This window comes from Pocillopora verrucosa, chromosome 10 (assembly GCF_036669915.1).
Source record: "Pocillopora verrucosa isolate sample1 chromosome 10, ASM3666991v2, whole genome shotgun sequence".
NCBI classification, from domain to species: domain Eukaryota; kingdom Metazoa; phylum Cnidaria; class Anthozoa; order Scleractinia; family Pocilloporidae; genus Pocillopora; species Pocillopora verrucosa.
This window is the reverse complement of record NC_089321.1, coordinates 15,119,792-15,136,414: the sequence shown is the minus strand read 5'-3', so window position 1 is coordinate 15,136,414 and position 16,623 is coordinate 15,119,792. Positions and strand designations below refer to the sequence as shown.

Here is a 16,623-nt window from a genome sequence, read left to right as displayed (position 1 = left end):
CGATCCTTCCGGCAAAAAAACGTTTTATTTCTGATTCTCACTTAATTACACCAGCCAGAGTTACTAAACTTTTCAAGCTGCAAAGAACTGCCCAATTTTTCTATCGGCTTTAACCTTTTAGTTCCTGATCCAACAAGCAGCAAAAATAAGGCCCAAAAAAACTCGCAAGTTCCATGTTTCGCAAATTTGTCGGAAGATCAGCTGCAGCAAATTTTGGCCGAAAGACATTCACTGGGAACAAAAAGAGTCACCAATTGGTCATTAACAACATTTAAAAGTAAAATTTCCGTTTTTATTGTTGATTTTAAATTTGTTCAACCTGGAGAATAAAGTACACAGTTCTTAATTGAGAATTTACCAAAACCAAAACAATCAAGGCCACAAAAAATCTAAATCTAAAACCATTTTCCCCGTAAATTCTGAGCTTTTCATTCACAGTTATCGGTTAACTGGATCAAATGTTCTCGCTCAAACCAAAGTGTAAAATGTGGCGTGTTTTTGACCAGCCAATGGGAACGTTTATTTACTTTTTTTGTGTGTTGTGAGAGTTTTGCATTTTATCACAATGAAAGTCTTTATAACATAGCGCGCGTGCTTGCCCTATGTAAGTCCTATTGAGCCGCTAAGAAAAAAATCTTTATTTACGCACGCCCGTGCGTAAACAAGATGACGTGAGCATTTTTTTTTAACTGGCGTCCGTTTCCGTCCTGTTAAGCTGCAGTGCAGTTTCCCTTCTCTTTGAAATATGGAAGAAACCAGCGAAGAACTGCCCAATTTTTCCATCGGCATCGACCTTTTAGGTCCTGATCCAACAAGCAACAAAAGTAAAGCCGAATAAAACTCGCAAGTTGCACGTTTCTTCTAAAACATTTTTTAGTGACACGAGTTCATTTGGCTTTGATTTTCTCTATCTTCCCCGTATATTTTGAGCTTTTCATTCACAGTTATCGGTTAACTGCATCACATGTTCTCGCTCAAACCAAAGTATAAAATGTGGCGTGTTTTTGACCAGCCAATAGGAAAGCTAGAGTTGCTCTCGGCTGCGCCTCGAGCTACTCTTACGCATTTTTCGTGCTCTCCAAACTTCCCGCGTGCATCCATAACTTGATATACGCACGCTAAGCATGAACAAATTCTTAATTTTTCCGCAAAACTCAACTTAGAGAATTTAGCACAGCGCATGAAAAGTTTTCAGCTGTTCAAGTTGGATAGTATGAAGTTTTGTTGAAAATGTTACTTTCAAATTGGATTGTTGGCTTGCCAATAAAATGATCCAATATCTAACAAATTCCTCTTGACATGAATATTTACTAACAGGAAGTGCGAGGTATCCTTAATGCTGGCTCTTAATCTCCTGTGCTCCATTTCCTAAATGGAATACGAACAATTTTCAAACTGAATTATTAAACAAAAATATTAATGAAATATAAAAAACTGTAGTCGGAGCCTGTCAGGGACTGCATTAGGTGTCTGAGGCTGGAATCTTCGGGGGGAATCAGATATGTTTCACACTTGAGTCAGATTTCTAACACGACCGTTTTATTCTATCTTCCCCCAAATGATCTCCGCGATATTTGTAGGGAAGCTGAAGAGCGCTTGCGTGTAAACTTGGCATAAGACTTTTGAGATCCTTCCGGCAAAAGTTCGCTTTATTTCTAATACTCACACAGTTATAAAGTGATCAAATATCTAGCAAATTCCTTTTAAAATATTTATTTAAAGGAAGTGCGAGGTATAGAATTTCAAATTTGTCTGCGTCTTAAAGCTAGCTCTTAATCTCTTATGCCTCATTTACCAAACATAATACTAACAATTTTCAAACTGCATTATTGAAGACAAGTATTAATGAAATAACAAAAAAGTGTAGTCGGAGCTTGTCAGGGACTGTTTTAAGTGTCTGAGGCTGGAATCTTCACGGAGAATCTGGATATGTTTCATACTTCGGTCGGATTTCTAACACGATCGTTTTATTCTATCTTCACCCAAATGATCTCCGCGATATTTGTAGGAAGCTGAAGAGCGCTTGCGTGTAAACTTGGTATAAGACAAGATCTTGTTAGTTTCTGGAAAATTTGTTTACGCTGCTGCATCGTTAAACAGAAGGAAAAACTTGGTTAATAATCAACCATGAGTTTATAAAGGAAGCGAAAACCACCGTAGCGAGGTTTGAAAAACTGAAGTCTCGAGTATAGTCGCTTCGTGGGAGCAATTCAATGCTTAGTTTATCAATTAACGAACTCTTTTTCAGAATATGCTGGGATTTGAGTCCTTGCAGTAGCTTTCCAGCACTTGTGAAACGAATTTCGCATCTTTCTTCACGTTTTATTAACTTTTCTTGCAGAAATATTCAAGATTTGGCGAAGGCGGCAGATATAGATGGAACCGAAAAGAATAACGGATGATAAACACGCAATTATTCTTTAGAGCCCCCGCAGTCTCCAACGTAAGGGAGACTTGATTATCAGCTCTCAGAAACTTTTAGGCCTAAAAGATATGTTATTGACATACTTAAGAAAAGCCCTCCAGAAATTAAATCAGCACTTTGTGGCAAATCGTTGCCAAGTAGCTTGGTTTCTTAATGCACAGTCTTTATAAAGATGCATCAGAGACATTGTTTAGAGAATTTTAGAATGTTTTAGAATGATGTGTTTATATACTTAAGAAAAGCCATCCAGAAATTAAAGCATCACTTTGCGTCAAATCGTTGCCAAGTAGCTTGGTTTCTTAATGCACAGTCTTTATAAAGATGCATCAGAGACATTGTTTAGAGAATTTTAGAATGTTTTAGAATGATGTGTTTATATACTTAAGAAAAGCCATCCAGAAATTAAAGCATCACTTTGCGCCAGTAGGGGAGTTAACACAATGAACCAAGGCACGTCCAGATAGTGAAAGGCTTTAATCGCAACAGGGAAACTAGACTCCGAACGAGTAACAAACAATATGGCCGACGCGACGAGGAGGAAAACCGTCAAAAGGGCATGCTCAACCCAGATACCGCTGACCGGTACTGGCGTGACTTCTTTCTTCTTTTATTTTTTTTTTTTTTTTTTTTTTAAGAAGAAACAAGAACTAAAAACAAGTTAACATACACTTAAGACTAACTAACAAATTGACACGCGCGGGCGAGTCAAAGTTCAGAGTTTAAAGATCGGTGTTCAAAGTTCAGTGTCATAATCTGCAAAACGAGAAGGAGGACGGCGGGTGCGCGATGATCTCCGTAGGGCAGGCGGAGAAGGCACCGCTGAGGCGGTTGCATACTCCACTGGGGAAGGATCAGGGCAGGGCGACTGTGTAGCGAAATCATCCATGGTATGGTCAACGGGAGAGGCAGGGGCTGGACTGTAAGACTGAGGGTTGACAACTGGTGGGTGTGTGGAAGCTGCGATGGCCTCAGGGATGGCAGGCAAAGAGGGGGGAGGGTGAGTCGTTGTAGTAGGACCATCTTCGTCGTCGGAATCAGAGTAGTGTTTGCGTAGGGTCGGAGAGGCACGGAAGGGATCACCCAAGTCAGATGGGACCTTGAAGCACTCAGATAGCTTGACATGGTACGATGAACTTCGCAACTGGGATCCAATGAACTTTTTGATGTTGCAGAATGGAGGATCAATGGCTACAACGAGATAGCGGTCACGAGCACGAGACTTGTTGAGGTCAGAATGAAGGTACACAAGATCACCAATATCGATCAGGGGGGTAGGACGCCTTGACTGACCAGGAGCTTTGGAACGTTCACTGAGGGGATGGTTGGAGAGACGCTGTTCATGCTGGAGGGAAATTATGTGGTCATCTGCGAGGGGTAACTGCTTGTTTGAGAACTGATCCCGCTGGGTCCACATTTCTCGAGAGGAAAGCCCTCTTGAATGGATACGTGAGCTTAAGGCTGAAGTGGCTACGGCGAGGGTGAGGGGAGAGACAGAACTACCGAGAGGCTCCTGACGTAACAGCTCATTCTCCAATTCCTGGACTGCTCTCTCTGCAACGGGGTTCTTGTTGGGATTTTTGGCATGGCCAAGCTCAATTGTGATTCTGTGTTTCTGTAAGAGTGAATCATTGACAAGGGCCTTGAATCCGGGAGCGGGGTCGGTGCGGATCACAGCAGGTGGACCATCCATTGGGCGCATTTCCATGCAAAGCTTTATAATGGCATCACGCAAAGTTTGGTGGCGTTCGTTCTCAAGAAAGAGACTGGACGTGTAAGAGGTCACTGTTTCACGGAGTACAAAGATAAGTTGGCGAGAACGTTTTATGACATCTGCCGCAAAGGACTGCCCAACAGTGTCAGGTGGAGGCGAAGTGGACTGGTCAATTCGTGCTGTTGGTGATCTCTGAATTGCTGCACAGGAGTGGCATCCATCGGAAACACGGGAGACTGCCTTGTCCAGGTCGAGGGCGAACAGATAACGCTTGGCAACCATTTTTAACTGGTGACAAGAAGGGTGGCTGAGCTGAATGTGAAGGGCTGTCAAGAGGCCATCCAAGGCCTGGCGAGGGACAATGATACACTCTCTGGTCGGTGACAAGGGATCATGACGTTGGACGACGAGCAGGCCATCACTTGCGATTGAGGCGACCTGCAAATAGCGTTTGACGTCCTTTATGTTTGTGAGCTTCTTGGAAGGTCTTGTGCCTTGGACAAGGTGTGCGTGCGTGCGGCGTAGGTCTGGGCATTCAGACTGTATGGCCAACCAGGCCGGACGGCTGGTGAAAGGGAGGCGGGCATTGCCTTGGAGGATGTCCTGGACAGTCGCGGCTCGGACAACAGAATCTCTGGTTGAGGCGATAAACAGGCAAATCTGACAGGTTTCATTCTCACAAGGAGCAGCATTTCGACTCGCGAAGTCTGACTGGAGGATAGAGGCGCCGGAGACGTGTCGCACTGAGGCCTGGTAGCGGCTGACAACTGACAGGAAAGTAGATACGCGAGGACTTGCGGAGAACTCGCCGCGGCATAGCTTCTCATAAGCCTGGACGCATGGCTTACTGTCCGTTAAGATACAGGCTTTATTGGATGACTGGATGAGGTATGGACTGAAGTGCTTTGTAGCCGCAGCGATGGAGAGGGCTTCTACTTCGCACGGAAGCCACGTTGTCTGAGTGCCCCGCAGCCTAGCGCTGAAAAAACCGGCGATGTGTAGCTTGTTGTTGCGCGTCACATAGAGGGTGGCGCCTATTCCTGGGTCCTTGACTGCGCCATCGGTGACGACCCATAGTTGGTCCTCAGGTCTAGGTAAGGTGATAGAGAGGGCTGAGGATAGGGCCTTCTGAGCGTTATGGAATGCAGCCCTGAGACTATCAGACCAGGTGATGGATTCTTGTGAAGTACGTCCAGCCGTGACGGCATCCAGCGGGGTTAGATAACTAGAGCACCGTGGGATAACACGAGACAGGACTTTGTACGCACCAATGAACGATCTCAAACGACCAACAGTGTTTGGCACAGGGTACGTGGCGAGGGTGTTGAGGCGGTGGGCACTGGCAGACAGGGTACCGGCGGACCAAATCCAACCAAGGATAGTGGTTGACTTGGGGTTGATTATGGTCTTGTGGGCTGACAAACGCAGGTTGCATTTGTGAAGAGCTTGCAGGACCCTCTTCCAGTTGTGTAGTAACTCTAGAGGGGTGTTGCCTCCGCAGTATAAATCATCGGCGATCTTGGCCACGACTCCATCTTGAAGTAAGGGGCCTAGAACACGGCACATAACCTCCTCTAGAGCAGTCTCTGAGCCAGGCATTCCCATAGCGGAGCGGGCATACACCCGGACGCCTTTAAAGGGGGTGGCGACACCGCAGTACTTCATGGACTCTTTGGCTAAAGGGATCTGGTAGAAAGCACTTGTAAGGTCAGTGACAATTATGTGTGACCATTGGGCGATGAGCCGTAATGTGGAGTCAACATCGGGTAGCAGGGATGGTTGTGGTTTGCTGTATCTGCCCACATCAGAAAAGGCGGTGACGAGACGGGAACCACCATTAGGCTTCTTTACAAGGAAAGATGGATTGAGGTATTCAATGGTGATACCCACATCTTCGGGGCGGCGGAAGACGCCAAGAATCTCTAGGTCGTCAAACTTTTCCTGGAGCTCGATGAGCTTATCCCGTGCGTATTGGGGGAGGCGACCCTTCCGCTGAGGAGGTCCGACAGGACCCATGTTGACTTTGGCCTTGTATGCGCCAGCGGCTCCATTGTATCCGGGGAATTGCGGGTCAAATACAGTGTTGTACTCTGTAAGTAGTGATTGGAAGTCTGCACGAACGGTTTGGGGAAGGGTGTTGTCTGGATCAACCTGAACGGACGCAGAGTAACGTGTACTGGAGGGCGGCAACGGGCGCTGAGCAGTAGGTGGGGGTGATGATGGGACTTCGGGGGGCTCAAAAACAGGGATGACTTGGCAGAAGTGTTCGTGGCACTTGAGAGTGCGGGGTACGCTTGATAGGTTAGGAATCCGTATGGCTCGGGCAACGCTGGAAACGACACCAGGTTGTGGCCACAACTGGGATGGCTTCAGATTGTGTGCACTGGGTGCGTCGATGCGAGGCTCTAGTGCGTACTCCGAGTCAGAAGGTGCATCGTCTGGTAGACGTACTTCCATGAACTCTCCAGGCCACACTGTCTGGGATGGAGCGGGGGCACGTAGGACAAATGCTCTACGTGCGGTTGCATGAGGGTTGGGTGGGGATTTGGACCCATACGTGTAGACTGAGCCATTGCCTAGTAGTACCTCTCTCTTAGCGGGTCGGACAGCGATGTCATTCGTCTCCATAAAGGGGGTACCGGCAAGTACCTCAACATCAAGATTCTCAACTACGAGACCTTCAAACGCGAAGTTTGTGTGGTCCCGGGTGAAGGTGGTACGAATTTCTCCTATCACCTGGAGCTGAGACGAGCCATCAGCCTGTTGGACGGACTGGGCACTTGAGATTATCGGACAGCCGAGGTGTTTCGCGGTTGAACGGCGTATCATATTTCCAGTTGCACCGCTGTCGAGGGTGACGCGCACGACTCGATGATCATGAAAGACATCCATGTAAGGGGACTGGCGGGTCTGCACACGGTAGGCCACCATGTCCGGGCCTGGCAATGTTATGTCAGGGTCTGGTGAATCAGAATCAGGACTGGTCTCAATTTCTTGGTCATTGTCAAGGATGCCGGCGATCTGTCGTGCTTTCACCATGAAACGCCTGTCACTGTCGGGGAGGAAGGTACACTGACTGAGGAAGTGGTTTGTCATAGAACGGCCAGCCTGTTTACATAGAGGACAGACCTTTTCTTGGCGGGGTTGTCTGGGACGGGCTCTAGGAACACCCCTGTTACTCTGACGAGGGCGACGAAAATCGTCTGCAACAGCAGCACGCAGGATTCTGGCATCATCCGACGTGCGGATTTCCTCGAGTAAGGAATTGAGGGCCTGCGAGATCTCAGGTTTGATCGAGGCAAGAGTACGGGATCTCAACTCTGTACCATAACGCTGCTTAACCAGTCGTGGGAGACTGGGGTGAATGAGGCGTAACCAAGTGAGGACCAAAAAGTTTTCGAGTGTAGGGGTTAATTCCTCATCCTCCTGCACTGCTTGGCCATTGTGGGTTAAGCCGTTGGCACGTAGCAATGAATCTTCTACGAATGCTGTGAGGCGCTGGTACAGATCTTTGGGGCGCTCATCAGCAGCTAGGTGTATTTCGGAAAAGTCAATGAACTGAGCCCCGGTGACTTGGAAACCAAAGTGCTGTCTGATGGTTTGCCAGATGAACTCGAGGGATGTAGAGTTTTTCACCAGAGTATTTCGAGAGATAATTGGACAATAGTTGGCGATCTGTCCTAACATCAGCTCGAGGAAGTTAACCTTTTGGCGGGCTGTCAGGCGACGAGCTAATGGCACTGATTCGCCATCGTTGTGGAGACCTCGAAGCGGCTGACTCCTGGTCTTTTTTAACCATGTGAATCCATCTGCGAGGAAGGGGGCGAAGTTGCTGTCCAAAGAAAGAGTGTAAATGAGGTTTTGCTTCCAGTTTTCAAAGGAATTGATAGATTCCACTTTGGAGAGGCACCACTGCTTCGGTGCACGGTGTGTTGCAGCCATATTTCACGTTTAGGGCTCTGGAACGTGTTGACACGGCGAAGGATACACTGTTTTGGCTCACGTGGACGAGGCGAAAAATAGCCTTCTTCGGCGAAAATATGGCCTGGGTAGAACCGAACACTGCCACCACGCCAGTAGGGGAGTTAACACAATGAACCAAGGCACGTCCAGATAGTGAAAGGCTTTAATCGCAACAGGGAAACTAGACTCCGAACGAGTAACAAACAATATGGCCGACGCGACGAGGAGGAAAACCGTCAAAAGGGCATGCTCAACCCAGATACCGCTGACCGGTACTGGCGTTGCGTCAAATCGTTGCCAAGTAGCTTGGTTTCTTAATGCACAGTCTTTATAAAGATGCATCAGAGACATTGTTTAGAGAATTTTAGAATGTTTTAGAATGATGTGTTGACGTAATTAAGAAAAGCCCTCCAGAAATTAGATCAGCACATTGTGTCAAATCGTTGCCAAATAGCTTGGTTTCTTAATGCACAGTCTTTATAAAGATGCATCAGAGACATTGTTTAGAGAATTTTAGAATGTTTTAGAATGATGTGTTTATATACTTAAGAAAAGCCATCCAGAAATTAAAGCATCACTTTGCGTCAAATCGTTGCCAAGTAGCTTGGTTTCTTAATGCACAGTCTTTATAAAGATGCATCAGAGACATTGTTTTAGAGATTTTTAGAATGTTTTAGAATGATGAGTTGACGTACTTAAGAAAAGCCCTCCAAAAATTAGATCAACACATTGTGTCAAATTGTTGCCAAGTAGCTTGGTTTCTTAATGCACAGTCTTTATAAAGATGCATCAGAGACATTGTTTAAAGAATTTTAGAATGTTTTAGAATGATGTGTTGATATACTTAAGAAAAGCCCTCCAGAAATTAGATCAGCACATTGTGTCAAATCGTTGCCAAGTAGCTTTGTTTCTTAATGCACAGTCTTTATAAAGATGCATCAGAGACATTGTTTAGAGATTTTTAGAATGTTTTAGAATGATGTGTTGACATACTTAAGAAAAGCCCTCCAGAAATTAGATCAGCACATTGTGTCAAATCGTTACCAAGTAGCTTGGTTTCTTAATGCACAGTCTTTATAAAGATGCATCAGAGACATTGTTTTAGAGATTTTTAGAATGTTTTAGAATGATGAGTTGACGTACTTAAGAAAAGCCCTCCAGAAATTAGATCAACACATTGTGTCAAATCGTTGCCAAGTAGCTTGGTTTCTTAATGCACAGTCTTTATAAAGATGCATCAGAGACATTGTTTAGAGAATTTTAGAATGTTTTAGAATGACACACATTGACAGCACATTGTGTCATATCGTTGCCAAGTAGCTAGGTTTCTTAAGCACAGCCTTTATAAAGATGCATTCAAGACATTGTTTACAGAATGTAAATCGCCCCAGCGTCCCTATGAGGTTCCTACTGTAGGAAAGACACCCCATGGACGCAATTACAACCGACTGAGAACACCTGTGCGGCTTGAAGATAATTAAGTCCTGAAGATTCCACTTCTCAAAGAAGAAGAGAAGTACGATCAGTCAAGCGATTTGAACTTTATTCTCAAACTATTTATCCCCAAAAAATATATTTTGACTTCACTCAGTTATTAATAACAGTGAGAAAAGTTGTCTCGAATATCCAAAGTGAACCGCATGATTCCGTTCTTGCCCAAACTTGCATGAACGCTATCAATTGCTTTTTTTCCTTAACGTTGATGTTAGTCTTAGAGACTACTCCAGCCCTCTGCACAAAAATAATAAAGTAAATTTCCGCACGACATTTGGCACAATTCTCTTTTTTCATTTGATATCTTTCAAGGCACCGCAAAACCTCGAAACCGTTGAGGAAAGTAGAACCAAAGTAGAATTTGACCATCATCGTGTTAAAACAAGTACACAGCCCTTCCATGGATGGCAATCAAAGCTGATATTTTAGGAAGCAAGCTTGTAGCTACTGTATTAAAAATATCCCTATGGAAATATCGTGGTTTTTTGTGATATGTGATAAATTTTGGCCATGTTTTGAAACTGTGAGATTTTGGAAAGCCATATCACATCGCCACAAATGACTGAAATCAAAAATAATGTGAAACATCACTTCTAATCAGCGAGAAAATAAAACGGTGGACCGAATAGGCCTTCTAAATCTAAGCTGATATCAAAGAAATTATTCAATTTTTGTAACTTTTCGAAATTCTGTGGCTGTGCAAGTTTACCAGAATGACGTTGATGACTTTCTTTTTTTTTCCGGAAATGATACGATACGAGGGATTATCGCACCGAATTCGGTCGGACAGCTTTTTTTCTCTTTGTTTTCTCAAAAGGAAGAAGTTGTAGGTTCCAAATAGTTTAAATGCAGTTTTTCATTCTTCGAGTGTTCACTAGTGTTAAAGAAAACTGGCCTACCTTTTAAGATGCAACACCTTTCCTGTAAGAAATTCAAAACGTATTAAAAAGAATACTGTCATCAGCATTTGTTGTCTTATAATTGTAGCTGCAGTCACAGTAGTCAATAGAAAAACTCTTATCAATAATTAATTTCTTGTTCCTGTCTGGTCCTTGACAATATATCACACTGCTTTTTTTCAGTCTTTTAACGGATTAGAATTTATATATAAATATCGCAACTTTTCGTAGCAGTATGAGTGTCTCGAGTGTTACTTTACGTAAAGAGAAACATATTTTACGTTCTCAAACTTGCCATCCGCCGTAAAGATAAAAAAGGACTCTGTAATGATAAAGGGAATCGCACGCACTCTGAAATGTAACTAAAGAATAAGGACTAACACTCTTTTGTTCCTTGCAGGCACGCAGTTACTACGCAATAGTAATTATCAGTTTAAATATACTATTTTTTTTACACACATCGAACCTCTACACAAGTTTCTTTTTTTATTTCATTCAGTTATACTTTATTTTTGTATCATCATTTGGTTATAAATTATTTTGTGAACACGAATCATCAAGTGTAAATAGTTTCATTAACTTGAACAAAAAGGGACGCACGATTCATTGAATGAACACATTAAAATTTTTATGAGTGAAAAGGCGTCCTGCATTCTTAAAACATGAATGAAGATAACCCCTACTCCTCTTTAAGTGAATTCCGTGTCACCTAAGTTTGAAAATAAAAAAGAAAATAATGCTTGTTTTTTCGATATCATTCAAAATCGAAGAAGGAGGAGTTAAAACTATTCAATATAAAAAGCATGGTGTTTTCAATATTCTTATATTTCAACTATGTTTGTAGCTACAGTACACAATTTCAGTCGTGTTGGTGAAGGACAAGTCCTCATGTCTGGGTAGTTCTCTATGTTAATTGTATTTTTTACTTCTTATCGTGGTGGCTTGGAAAACATTTTAAATGTTATAATACACAGCGAGAATCTTGCGATTATAACCGGCAATAATTCTTAAAAACAAATTAAGACAACTCCTCTTTTTTTTCTATAACAATGATAGCTGGAATCGATCTCACCGAGAAAGAAAGGATATTCTCTCTTCCACGCAATTTCCTTTAAAACCCCTCGCCCTCGGAAACGTCATAAGAATCAATGATCATTTATTATGGGTTGTTAACCTTGGACATGTCGACTTCTGCTCAAAACAGATGCTCGTAAATAGTTCAGCATAATATGCTGACATATTATTGTATAAGATTCTACGTTTTTAATTGCTGTCTCGTCTTTGTTCTATTAGGCGTTCAAAACACTTCTTGCAATTGGTACTCTTGATTTTGATGCGGAAATATATTGCCTTGGTCATTCATTGATCTCGGCGTAAAGGAGAAGTGTTCGAAATTTCTTAACTCGTATGGCGCAAGAACGATGAAAGGGTTGAATTAGTATATTTTTCCTAAAATTTGCAGTGTTATTATGACAATTCACTCCCTGATAGTGTTAGATAGCGTTTGACTATAAACAAAAGCAGAAAAATTTTTTGCCTTTTTATCACTGTTTAAGTGATTCTAATTTCTTTAAGCAATTTATATTCATGCACTGAATAGGACGACTGGATTTTTTTTACAGGTCCTGATACACTTGCAATAGTAGGGAATGTTTCGGTAACCACGATATTCCAGTAAACTTCTAGTAATCACATCCTGGTGATAAACTTTATCATGGAACAACCAAATGAAGGAGTCTGTAGATAAGAGTGCACTTTTTAAGAGTGGCTAACAATATCCGGGCTATATTTTCTTCTCGAAAGTCAAAACAGAGGGTGACTTTGAACAATTGCAGCAAAAGTTTTCGCCTGCTTATCACCATTTAAGTGTTTATCATTGTTTTTTTTTTTTAAGCTTAGTTCAGTCGTCTTTCCACTCATGTGCCGAAACTAATTGATGAATTAAGTCCGGAAAAAGAGCGACGTCTGAGTCAGTTCTAATTCGGTTCTATAGCTTTAATTAAGTGCGGCAAATATCGTCAAGTTCGACAAGGTCTGTCGGATTATTCGAGAATGGAGAGGCAGCTGATTCAAACTGTAGAAAATCTCTCTCGTTTTTAAATTTCAAATAGTAATTTTTCTCTTCCTCTCCCCCCTTTGCATTCTTTTTGTATTCACGCGCGGTACGCGTGAATTCACAAATTAGCCAATCACGTCAAAGAACTCTAACCTTGACAATGGAAAAACTGACGTGGACATTTTTCGTGTACTTTTAGTTTTTTTTTCGCGGGGTCTTACTTAGTTGTTTTTTGTAAGCTTTTGTTCGCATAAATTTGTCTCTTTTTTGATTGGAATTTTGAGAAGTTTTGGAGTTTTCATTTTAGCCAAATCTTGTGGTTTGTTTAACAAGTTTATGCATATTTTCTACGGAGTTCGGAGTCTAGTCTCTTTTTCTTAAATGGATTTTATACACAGACGTCGCTCTTCTCATGTACTGAACTGAATGCATATGCTTCACATAAATCACATTAATCATGTTCTATCCACAAATCTCCAGTTTGGAGTAAGTGTGATGCGCGAACAAGATGGCGGGGAGAGAAAAAGGCATGTGTTCGTCTTGGTTTGAAGACGCAACACAAACGTGTTTGACATGCAAGTTCCGGATGCCATGTTCAGTGTTTGAAAATAACGAAGATGTCCCTGGTTGGAGAGCAGAGGCTTCAGTGGCGTATTGCAAGGCGTGCTTTCACGAAAAGATGAAGAGACAATTGGAAGTAACCGGAACCATAAGTGAAAGATTCAGTGGGAATCAGGGAAACGTTTATCATTCTGCGAAACGACGAGAACGGATGAACTCTATCGGTAGCCATAGATTGCTTACGTGAGATTATTATAAGCCCAACCAAGTAAAACAAAAGACTCATCCACCTTCTTCGTAATGCAACATACATGAGAGCACCTTCTGAAGACATCCTCCTACGCTGATTTCTCTGAGAAAGCGCTCTAATGAAAGCTATCCTTTATTTCAAACTCACCAACTAGAAAGTTGAATTTTTGCGCGAAAATTGTTGTCAGACCCAGTCTCCTGCGTTTCTTATATTAGGTGCGACACACGATACGCCTTTTGAATTAGCCGTCGTCCCAATGAGGCTCCATAGTCGAACCTGAATGAATTGGGATCGGCACGTCTGAAACAAGCCTTGGCAATTGTATTCATCTACTTAATAGGACTACGAGATTTTTACTTTCTTTATAGATCGTGATACACTTGCAATGCTCGGGGATATTTCGGCAACCACGATATCCAGTGAACTTAAATAATTGCGGTCAAGCGATAAACTTAATCATGGAAAAATCAAATGAAGGAGTCTGCAGATATGAGTGCATTTATAAAGAGTGGCTGACAATATCAAGGCCACATTTTCCCTCCGAAAGTGTTAAATAGAGGAATACTTTGAACAAATACAGCAAAATTTTTCGCCTGTTCACGATCACTATTAAAGTGTTTATAATTTTCTTTTTAGCAACTTATATATATACACTTAATAGGACTGCTGCTGCTTAAGCCCGGGAATATTTCGGCCACCACGATGTTCCAGTGAACTTAAAATAATTGCTTATCCTGGCGATAAACTTTATCATGGAGCAATCGAATGAAGGAGTCGGTAGATATGAGTGCACTTTTTAAAGAGTGGCTTACATTATCACGGCCACATTTGTTTTGTGTTTTGGCACATATATCCTTCCGCGTATTTCTGATTTCAAGACTTCAAATTCAAATTTTGACGCTAGTCAGGAGCGGGCGAGGACTGACATCCTGATGAATGAGCTTCTCTTTCCGGCTTCGGTGCAAATGCTCTGGGCTTTAATAACATTAGCCCATCCACTTAAATGTACCATCCCTAATAATAAGCCGGAAACAAATTCCTCCAAAATTCATTGACCTTGGCCTATTAATCAAGCTTTTTGTTAAGATAAAATCTACTTTGTCCCCGATCTATGTTGATTATGTTCTGTTTTGACGGGTAAAATGATAACGTAAATGATGACGTATTTCACGTTCGATCAAACAACACGATGAACCGCGTCTCCTATGTTCAAGCTATTGACTCTACGATATGACCATCACTGCACATTTTTGTTGCCCATCGAATCTTATCCACGCAACATTCTATTTCCTCACCATAATATTGAGCACGAGAAAAAGGGTAAATTTCAAATGAAATTATTTTCTTAACGCGAATATGCATACACCGCGTATATTGATTCAGAAATATGTTTATTTTTGACAACCGCCTCTTCAAATAGAAAGATATTTTATTTTCAGCCAAAATATCACGCTATTTATATTTTAACACTGCTTCAATATGTATCGTAGGTTTTTTGTTGAGCAGTTATTGATATGAGGAAAAACCTTTTGCCGCCACGTTGAACATAGAGGATCTGTTGAAATGAATGACATATTCTTTTTCGCGCAAAAAATCTGCGTATAGCTCGCTGGCCAGCTGGGAAGTTTAGTTCCTAGTCTTACTTAGTTTGCAGACGCCCAATACAGAACGCCTGAGGTATTTTCTGCTGCTGTCTGTGGTTGTTATGCTTTATTAAATATGATTCCCTGTTGATCCGTGCATTTTGTGAGTATGATGTTTTAATGTACTTTTAACGACGAGTGAACTCTTTGGATAGAAGTAATATGGTATTTAGAATAATAGCGTTTTTACTCGAAAGCGACGATGCAATGAGAATACTAATCGCATGCAGTCATGGAAATAGAAATAATTTAATGGGAAATATACATCTCTGTGTTCAGAAGTTTAGGTAGACATGAGTGAACTTTTCCAGGTTGTCAATATATTTGACGTCAAAGAGGTTACCTGTTTATCTATCGGGCGGTTGACATGACATTTTCTTCCGAGTCTGATTACTGATTTTAAGGCAATAAAAGGCACCGGTTGAAGTTAATCAGTTGCAAATGAGAAAGATGAACAGCTGCTCCTTTAAGTGTTGGTCGGCCGTATCCTGGCCATAGGATTCGCCCCGCAATATGGAGAGAACAGCACCGAAATCGAAAAACTTGAAGGTGCAGTTGACTTGAAAGCAGTAGACGCGGTGAGGTAAGAGACAGAAATTAACCCCACGTAGTGTTTTCTTTTCATCCTACTGCTGCTTATTAGAAGTTCTTGGTGTAGACTGGAGAAACTTTCCACGACTGCAAAGTTCAATTGAGAAAAAAAAAATTCCTTGTCATAGAAAAACTACAGACGATCCTCTTTTAAGGGTTGTTGACAACCTTCACTTATTTTGACAATGTTTGAATATTCTCAGCGTATTGCGGAAAACAAATTTCCTCAACCTTTCAGTCAACAGATCTATTTTCGTCTCCGATCGCCTTTGGTCATTCTCTTATTGTGACTTTCCCCGTTCACTTAAGTTTTCCAAATGTCAGTTGTTAAGACCTACAACAGTGTCACTCTTACTATTGATCCAACACAAAATGAACCGTTTCTCCCATGGTGAGGCCTTATATCGTACGATATACTCATCGTTGCACACCTTTATTTGCCTTCAGATCCCACATACTCCATAAAAAAATTATCCAAGGAAAATTTGAATGAGAAAGAAAGTGCAACGTATTATTTTCAAATGTATTTGATTTGCATGAACGCACGATTGATAGGAAATATTGAAGAATGAAAAATGGCTAAGGTACTGACACGATTATAGTTTGCTTCTTTAAACAAAGGCGGTCGTTAAGTTTTTTCCCGATAAAATACTAAGTTAGAAAACGTGAACTCTTTTCTAAGCTGCTGGCGTTGAGGTAGCAATTTCCTTTTTCTCTTGTTATCTAAAGTGTCTCTAAAGTGGCTTGTTTAATAGTTTATCAATGAGGTATATTGTACTCGTTGAGGTTGTGTAGTTCGCGTATCTGATGCGAACAATTGTCAACTGCAAGTTTAAAAAAAAATCGTATCGTTTGGCAGCTCTTTTCCGAAAAAAAAACAAAACAAAAACAGAAACAGAAACAGAAACAGAAACAGAAACAGAAACAGAAACAGAAACAGAAACAGAAACAGAAACAGAAACAGAAACAGAAACAGAAACAGAAAAAGAAACAAAAACAAAAGCAAAAACAAAAACAAAAGCAAAAACAG

General features: G+C 41.8%; 1 protein-coding gene across 1 annotated transcript; it reads right to left on the bottom strand.

The window, feature by feature from the left end:
• Positions 1-3,098: 3,098 nt before the first annotated feature.
• LOC136283876 (uncharacterized) lies at positions 3,099-8,305 on the bottom strand. Its single transcript, XM_066173396.1, has 2 exons — positions 6,956-8,305; positions 3,099-6,700 (listed from the first exon to the last, which is right to left on the bottom strand). The coding sequence occupies exons 1-2, from the start codon at positions 8,076-8,078 to the stop codon at positions 3,159-3,161; spliced, it is 4,665 nt and encodes a 1,554-aa protein (XP_066029493.1). The 5' UTR covers positions 8,079-8,305; the 3' UTR covers positions 3,099-3,158.
• Between the last annotated feature and the right edge of the window lie 8,318 nt (positions 8,306-16,623).